A 9,052-nucleotide genomic window follows, 5' to 3' on the forward strand; every position below is an offset into this window, starting at 1 on the left:
TAAATTATTTTAACATGTGTAATTTCTTTCCGGTCATGAGTGCCTTATTTTAGACAGTTATCTCTTAGGCAGTTATACACTTACAAAAGGGCATTTTGCTTAAATAAGTTCAGCATCAAAATTTGTTGAAATGTCAGCCAGATAACAATGAAATAGACATAAACTAAGTAAACAAAAATAAATTTATAAATAAAATTTAGACACTTTTTATTTAATTATTTCAACATGTGTAATTTCTTTCCACTACATGTTATTATCATTCTGTCACTTAACTTTGCGGATCGTGCAATTTTTCTCGGTATCATGCCTATCTAGTATCAGCAGTTTAGCTGCACGGCATCGAGAGCGAACCGGGTGTTTTTGATAATAGCGTTAGCCATCGCTGGGCATGTGAGACGACTTGTGTCCCATGTGCGGTGTACCGTTGTTTATTTTGTCTATATTCCACTTTGATCGAATCATCCACTTATTCTAATCAATACCACAATTTACACAAGGAGACATTATAAATCTAAACAATGAAGGGTCTTTTCTTAAAATAAATAGAGCGTTTAATTATTGACAAAACCAAATTTATTTCATGTCAGAAAGTTTAGGTAGCTCAGTATATAATAACAATAAATAAATAGAAATCGACAAACAACGCGATAACTTTTTATTTATTTATTTGGAAGCCTTTTATCAATTTCTTTTTTAAATTGGAACAAGAATTGATCCGCATCGGCGCGAAAATTCTTTTCAGGGCTAAGAATTAGCTTATATTATAAAATTATTATATAAACAGAAATTAAAAAATAAATACATAGCTTTTAATTGGAATGAGGTAATGATAAATTTTGTCTGGAACAAAAGCACCAAAAAAAACAAAAGCACCAAATATCTCTATATGGCTGTATTTTCTGAAAATGCATTCATATTGAAATATCTAATTAAATTTCACTCGAGAATAAAATAAAAGCATAGTAGAAACGTTTACGCTATATTTTTTTTTTCAAACGGTTACGCTATTTAATAGTGTGATACTAACTCACATCGTTGTCAATTTACCTAATTTCAATATTTTCATGGTTATCCTTATAAATAGAAATGAATTGTAGGGTACCCTTAACTTTATTATTTAACAAGACCCGTGGTTCATGACATGTGAAAACAATGCGATTGTACTCCATTGATCTGACTTTCTGTCTCTATAATATAACACGAAGCGAGTTTTTAAAACTTGACAGAACACAAAAGACAAACTACACTCTTCATTCTTAACTCTTGAAGAAAGACAATGACGATAAGTTCAAAACCCCAATGTCTTCCCCTTTCTCTCCCGGTCATTGACTTCTCGGTTCCAAACCTCAAACCGGAAACTCCCCAGTGGGACTCGGTTAGAGCCCAAGTCCGAAAAGCCCTAGAAGATTTCGGATGTTTCGAGGCCTTGTTCGATGGAGCTTCAGTGGAGCTACGTAAGGCTGTGTTCGAGGCCTCACAGGAAGTTTTTGATTTACCATTGGAGACCAAACTGAGTGCAAAGTCAGAGAAGAATCGTAACAATGGATACTCTGGTCAGGTTTCGGGTATGCCTTTATTCGAAGGCATGGGCTTTGACGATGTAGATAATCCTGAGGTTGTCAATAAGTTGACTCACAAGGTTTGGCCTCAAGGGAACATCACCTTCAGGTTCCCTTCTTATACGGTTTTGTTCATGACCAACGAAGTTTTATCACAGTTTAACATTTATTTATGGAAATAGTTTTGAAATGGTAAATTTAAATTAACATACATAAAGGATGCACATAATATATGGATAAATTTTAGTAATAAGTAAGGTCAATAGCATGGGATATAATTGTTTATAAACAAATTATGTGTTTCAATTCTCTACTTGTAATTTAATATATTTATAAATATGTTTCAAAATATTGTTTATCTCTTAGCCAATCATTTATAAGAAGCAATCTCCCTGTTTTTGTTTTGTTTGCTTTGAAAGCATTTATTATATTTTCAAAAACCTTATGAGAGGGTATGAATGGTGATCAGGGAACAGTGAGGAATAATGCATTCCCTAACGTTCCTAAAAAAATCATCATTCACAAGGAATAATAATTCCTTCTCATTCCCTTTCATTCCTTTTTTTGTAGAGAATTTAAGAACAAAATTATTCCTTGTTAAATTTGATAAGGAACAACCATTCATTTTCATTCCTGATATTTTGTTTTCGTACATTCTTTTTTTATTCGTTCCTCTTGATTCCCGAATGGTCACCAGTCAGACCCTATATATGTCATAGCAAGATGTAATATTTGATTTAATATGTAAAAAATATATGTGTATATATGATTTGCTTTAATAATTTAAAACTCGTCAAAATAGTTGTATCGTATCAAATATAAAAAAATACTAAGATTTACGGGTATATTTCAGCAATACTGTTCAGTCGTTTGCGGAGAAGTTAATAGAGCTAAACGTGAAGGTGAGGACAATGCTCATGGAAAGTTTCGGGCTTGAGAAATACGTAGAGGAACATCTTACCTCAGCAAAGAACCGCTTTCATTTATTCAAATACAAAGGACTTGACGATAATACAGAAGAGGATGTAGGTATTGACACTCACATCGATAGACATTTCCTCACAATACTTTGCCAGAATGACGTAGTAGATGGCTTGGAGATCAGAGCCAAAGACGGTGAAGAGTGGTTCAAAGCTAAGCCATCTCAAGACTCTTCTTACCTTGTTATGGTTGGAGCTTCTCTTCATGTAAAATCAAGTTTCCTTGAGTCTCAAGTTACACAATTTGATTATGTGATTGACATATATATAATACGTATGGGTTTTGCAGGTACTGTTGAACGGTAGGGTACATCCTCCGCTTCACCATGTGGTTATAACCGGGAAAAAAGATCGATATGTGGCTGGACTGTTCTTGCGTCCTAAAGAAGGACTTATTATTAATGCGCCTGAGGAGATTGTTGATGATGAACATCCTCGTCTTTATAAGCCTTTTAATTTTGAGGATTACTTTAAGTTTACCTACATAGACACCAAGAAGAGAGATCTGCCTGCTCTCAAGGCTTATTGTGCCCTTTGAAAATTCGTGATGCCTTTGCAAATAAATAAAACTTTGCCTCATTTGATCATTGTGCACTTGTTGGTTTGCTCTTGAGTTGGTCTGTTGTTACCTTTAGGTTGCCATGTTGACTCTTGAGCTTGTAATAAAACCTAACTTTCAGAAGCTCCATTAGTATTATTATTTACATCGATTACATGAGAGGAAGAAATTTAAACATGATCTCGAGTACCAAAGATTAAATGGCACGAATTCATAAGCTTTTAATCAATCAGACAACAAAACATGAACCTTAAAAGGAGATAAAACTGAGGATGTGTGTTGTTTACTTGAGCAAGGGAAGCAATGATCAAATTAAACCCCAAGCGAGAGGAGAAGCTGAGTCAGCGTGGAAGTAAAGAACATTCTCATAGGGATCAATCATAATAACAGCCAGATCAGTTCCGGATTGCTACAAAACTGATGTGATCAGGTTTTAACCACTAAATTCAGACTGTAAGTGCGAAGCAAGTAATAATATTTAGGGATCGAATTCGCATAGACCAAGGTTACACAACAATTCTTCAAGAATTGAGTCAAACTAAGATAAAAGATTAAAAAAAAAGATAAAAAAAAAGTTTGTTTGTAGTCCAGTTGCAATAATGTAAAAATAGAAAGCAAAGAACGATTTAAGCTTATAAATAAAATACGTCAGGTTTTGGAAATCTCAGCATAGATTAGAAGATATGATTGTTAACATGGAATGTATTAAGAACCGTTCTAGGACTTAAATCACTTAATTAGACCAGCCTACTTATGCGGTACTAAACCATATGTGTTAAAATCTTAGAGACTAACTTCCATTGAATTTCAGATTCTAAACATGCAATAAGATCAAGTTTGATATGTTCACGAAACTCTCTAACATCAACTTCCATTGACTAAAAATATTTTGCTCATCTAAGTTCGTTCATTCGGCGCATAAAACAACCTATGAATCAGGATTAAGGTGTATAGTCAAGTTCAACCTTTAAGATCAACCTAGATGAAGAAACTAATAGATTATTCCCTATTTTAACAAATCATAATCATCAATCCAAGAATTCCCGTAAACCCGTAAACCTAACTAATGAACTACTCAGATTTATAAATCATAGCACAACGAATCGCTGGGAAAATCATGGCAATAAAATCAATAAGGGGGTTCAGAAATCTTCTCTATAAAGAGTATAGAATGTCTCCCCAAAGCTTACAAATCTCCAAAGCAAAAGTATAACAAGAGTAGAAAAAGCATTTGCTTAAAAAATGGATGAAAATAGCAAATATAAATTTTATTTTCGTGCTGGTCGAAATTTGGGTTAACCAAACCAAAATAAGAAAACAGAAATTTCCCTTTTTTCTAGTATTGAAGCGGCAGACAGAGCAGTCTTCAATAATACACACAGAAATTTTGATGAATCGATCTCAAACCGGCGGCTTTGGAAAGCTGACTCAAGCTCTTATTTTGTATCAAAAGTTGAGCTCATTGGTACTATGGAATGTCACCCATATCCAAATCTAAACTTTTTTATGCATCTGCATAGTTCTGCATCTTTATTTGCTCATTTACACCCAATTCGACATCTTATGCTCCAAATCAACCTAATACCTGAAAAGAATCGATAAAGAATTAAAAGACTCGGAACCACATACTATGACTCAGTAAACATCTCAAAATAAAGGTTAGAAACCAACAAAACACTGTTTATCACTCTGTTTTTTTTTTTGTGTAGCAATTTCATTCATTGTGTGGTGATAGAACAAGCCCTTACCCTAGATGATTAAGTTATTTCAACATGAGACTTAGGAAAATCTTTGGTTTCGTTATTGGTCTTGCTTTTTGATCAATTACTGGAAACATCTAATCTACTTCTCTACGTCTTGGGCTCTTCAGAACAAGCAACATACATCATATATAAGGATCATTTTTTCACATAACATATAATTTTTTTTGTTTTGGGTTAATGTATTAATTTTGATTAGATTACCTCGTTGTGTTGATGAAGAATGTAAGGCATGAAGGTGAAAGGAGGTCCCTTTCTGTACAAAAACACATTAAAGTCGCGACATATCTTTGCGTAAGCTATCGGGTCCTTGAGCTTCCTTGATTAGCCGTCGTTGCAAAGAGAGAACAAGATTAGCTGTTTTTCTCTAGCTTTTGTGTTTGACCTAAGAGAAAAAAATAGAAGCTTTTTGGGAATGTGAATTATGTTTCAGACAAGAAAAAAATGACCTCAAACAACGGCCGAAAAAGAGAATTTTACAAAATCATGTCAGGTAAGCATGGAAACCGCCTTGTGATAACAGCTATATGCGACATTGAATCCACTCTCCTCCTCTTTAATGGAACAATGATAAATGTTGTTGGCTCTTTTTTTTAATGTTCGGTTTGCATATCATAATAAATGAGTTGTAGAATGGTGAATGATATCTTCCACATACAGAGAAAAAAAAATGGTAAACCATTTTCCGGAGAGAGAATGTGAAAGCTCCGGTGGCCACGCGTGTGGAAATCTGGTGTAGTGCAGATTCGAACTCGGATCCTTTTAGAAATCCACGGAACGCCTTGACCATCCGACCACAGACGCGTGGTTTCCAGATACAGAGAAATCCAACACAAATCAACTTTGTGAAAGAAAATTAAAAACCGCTAAAAAGCAAAATCATTATATATCATACGATAGTCTTACAATAAAATAGTCTTACAATAAAGAATAAGAAAAGAAAGATTGCTCCCAACCAAGAGTTAGCATAAAAACACACCACTGCCATGTTAATTTTGTGAAAGCTTTATTGATATTTTTTTACCTTGCAGAACTTTTTGAGTTTTAGAAAGGTGAAGTGGTTATTACAATTTTTTTTTGTAAGTGTACTAAAGGTGGATTTTTATGCATATTTAAATGGGCTTATTTGCCAAATAACAAAAAAAAAATTGAAATTAGATTTATAGAGAGAGTGTAGAGAGAGATAGGAGGAGAAAATAGGAGAGAACATGCGGTTTTGGGTAGTTAGTGAATTTCTGTTTTTTTAGTTTTTTTTGAATATCAAATTTGTGTTTTTTGGGTCAATAAGCCCAATTTTCTTATTTAAATTGGGTTTACCTGGTCATAATATTCAGCTTTAAGAAAGTTATGTTTGGAAGATGTATTTTTTACTTTTTATGGTAATGTAGAAAAAAACCTATGAAATGGACCCTCTAGCAAATCACATGTGGCTATAATACAAAATTCGATAGTCATAATATAAATAGAAACTCTATAAATTGATATTCATTAAATTAATAAATACAGTAAATTACTAAATTTCTTTGGTTTCAAATTGGGATAATCCAAAATATGACACAAATCAATAATAAGATAATAATATTTTAGAAAAACTTATGTAATATATGATCTCATTAAAATCATAAATTAATAATTTATTTATATATATATATACATTTTATATAAATACAAACAAATCACTGTATCATTATTTTATTTATAATAGAATTATCTTTATATTTTTTATTATTAAAAATATTTTAATAATATTTAGTAAAGTTGGATATAAAACCACATTTAAATTTATAATATATACACTAAATCATATAATAAAATCGATATGAAAGTTGCATTTCAAAATTTTAATTAATGTATATACGGTAAATCAAATATTTTTCTTAGTTTGTAAAAATTATATTTTAAAATCTAAAAATCTAAAAAAATGAATTACAAAATTAATAAATATTATCGTCTTAACATTATTAATTTATAGAGTTTTACTGTGTTTGGAAGAGATACATAAGTTTGCATTTTAACCGAGAAAGGGTAGTGTTTCAAAAAAAAAACAAAAACCAAGAAAGGGTAAGAGCATCCACATCAATGAACCCCCTCTTGGGGTTCATCTTTTTAGTTTTTTATTATTAAAATTTGTATTTTTTTCTTTTTGGTTTTTAAAAAAAAAAAAAAAAAAAAAAAGTTAGACCAATCACGGGCTGCCACGACACATGGGGCCCGCGCTACAGTGATGAACTTTAGGAGTGAGGGATTCAACCAAGAGAACTTTAGGAGAGAGAGGGTTCATGGGATTGAATTATTTTATTATTTTTTTGTCTTGGTTTTTGTGTGAACTCCCCCCATGAACCCTCAATGGGGGTGCTCTAACCGTCTAACCGAGGCAATGTCTCTAGAATTAAACTAAGGTTGGTGTGCTGGCGATGTGAGATGGTGGACCATTATTTACTTCGTCTATATAGTCAACTTTTAATTGGTCGCCTTGTTTTAACGAAGACCACACTTTACACAGCAAGACATTTTTTTCTTTTAACATAAATCTGGTTATCAAGTGGAAATGGTGACAGCAAAACATTTTATTTAAATAAGTTAAGCAATTGCCATTTATCTAATTTGATTTTTTCACTTGTTTCTGTTTAATTAACTCTTAATTGTTATTTAATAGGACCCGTTCACACGGCACCTGACAATTACAAACAATGGCGTTGTACGTGTAGCCCATTACACTTATGTGAATATAATTTATGTAGAGTTAGTTGATTTTAAAAGTAAAAAAATTGTTAAATTTGTAAAGAGTTCTAAATAGTCTTTCATATTTAAAATGTTCATAATATTAAGAAGAGTCTCTTTATTAATCTCTCACGACACAATAGCGAAGAACATCTTCTAAATCTTCACATAACACAAACACAAACTACACTCTTAATTATTTTATAGTAAGGCAAAAATCCCTTTAGTTCGATAGTTTGCCTGAATATTTATTAATGCTAATATATTAAAAGGTCTTTCGAATATTGAAAAATCAGATTATACAAATTAATGGAGAAATGTCTTTTAGATTATACAAATTATGGTGAAAGTAGAATTGTCAAAAGTGGACTTCATCTCGTCTCGTTTTTACATATTGAAAAAGCATACAAACAAACATTTTGGTACAGTTTACTAAGATTCATTTAAAAATAATACCTAAATACGAATAAACCAAGAATATTAGAAACAATTTTGGTATAAAATTTTTTTTGGAGAGTGGCCACGTTTATGCACTGGATGACACTGAAGTATAATACATGGTTCATCGTCGTATCTTCAGCAGTTCGGCTGCACAAGAGGCCATTGAATCGAAACGGATAACTTTGTCAACCCCTAAAGAACAATGTGATTGTACTCCACTGACTTGACTTTGAAATCTCTATATAACACGAAGCGGAGTCTTTAAACCTGGACAGAACACAAAAGACAACCTAAACTCTTAAGATAATGACGATAAGTTCAAAACCCCTATGTCTTCCCCTTTCTCTCCCGGTCATTGACTTCTCGGTTCCAAACCTCAAACCGGAAACTCCCGAGTGGGACTCGGTTAGAGCCCAAGTCCGAAAAGCCCTAGAAGACTTCGGATGTTTCGAGGCCTTGTTCAATGGAGCTTCAGTGGAGCTACGTAAGGCTGTGTTCGAGGCCTCGCAGGAAGTTTTTGATTTGCCATTGGAGACCAAACTGAGTGCAAATTAAGTCAGAGATTAATCGTAACACTGGATACTCATACTCTGGTCAAGCTCCGGGTATGCCTTTATACGAAGGCATGGGCATTGACGGTGTAGATAATCCTGACGTTGTCATTGACTTGACTCACAAGGTTTGGCCTCAAGGGAACAGCACCTTCAGGTTCACTTCTTACATAGTTTAGTATGTTTCCTAAGTTTTGTCACAATTTAACATTTATTTATGGAATTTTTGAAATAGTAAACATAAATTAATATATAGAGTATGTACATCAATATATAGAAAACTAAAAGTAAATGGTTTCCTACGTCGTACACGCAATATTAAAAGTTCAAAACTAAATTGTTTTAATTTTTTATTAATTTAAATTTAAAATTTAAAATCGATTAATCATCTATGCTAATATATGAATATAATTCTATTTTAAAATATAAATATACATAAATTTTTGAATTTTAACCAAAATTATCTAGTTTGTCTTTTTAT

General features: G+C 32.4%; 1 protein-coding gene and 1 long non-coding RNA gene across 3 annotated transcripts; one reads left to right on the forward strand and one right to left on the reverse strand.

The window, feature by feature from the left end:
* The first annotated feature begins 346 nt into the window (after positions 1 to 346).
* On the forward strand, positions 347 to 3,655 carry LOC103869904 (probable 2-oxoglutarate-dependent dioxygenase AOP1). 2 transcript variants are annotated; one of them, XM_009147981.2, is made up of 3 exons: positions 347 to 1,668; positions 2,413 to 2,728; positions 2,829 to 3,655. In XM_009147981.2, the coding sequence occupies exons 1-3, from the start codon at positions 1,277 to 1,279 to the stop codon at positions 3,075 to 3,077; spliced, it is 957 nt and encodes a 318-aa protein (XP_009146229.1). In that variant the 5' UTR covers positions 347 to 1,276; the 3' UTR covers positions 3,078 to 3,655. The 2 variants fall into 2 exon arrangements, with proteins under 2 accessions (XP_009146229.1, XP_009146228.1); XM_009147980.3 differs by having other exon boundaries at positions 1,042 to 1,668; positions 2,413 to 2,746.
* A 546-nt stretch (positions 3,656 to 4,201) lies between these two features.
* Positions 4,202 to 6,608, reverse strand: LOC103869903. Its single transcript, XR_633315.3, has 2 exons — positions 5,063 to 6,608; positions 4,202 to 4,683 (listed from the first exon to the last, which is right to left on the reverse strand). It is a non-coding gene; the product is annotated as an uncharacterized LOC103869903 (long non-coding RNA).
* Between the last annotated feature and the right edge of the window lie 2,444 nt (positions 6,609 to 9,052).

The sequence above is a fragment of the Brassica rapa genome, chromosome A05, assembly GCF_000309985.2.
Source record: "Brassica rapa cultivar Chiifu-401-42 chromosome A05, CAAS_Brap_v3.01, whole genome shotgun sequence".
NCBI lineage: Eukaryota > Viridiplantae > Streptophyta > Magnoliopsida > Brassicales > Brassicaceae > Brassica > Brassica rapa.

Excerpts from the sequence above, each read along its gene's own strand:
- LOC103869904 (XM_009147980.3), top strand. The coding sequence starts at position 1,277 with ATGACGATAAGTTCAAAACCCCAATGTCTTCCCCTTTCTCTCCCGGTC. Across the intron at positions 1,669-2,412 it reads CAAGGGAACATCACCTTCAG|CAATACTGTTCAGTCGTTTG; the intron begins GTTCCCTTCTTA and ends GGTATATTTCAG. Across the intron at positions 2,747-2,828 it reads TGGTTGGAGCTTCTCTTCAT|GTACTGTTGAACGGTAGGGT; the intron begins GTAAAATCAAGT and ends TGGGTTTTGCAG.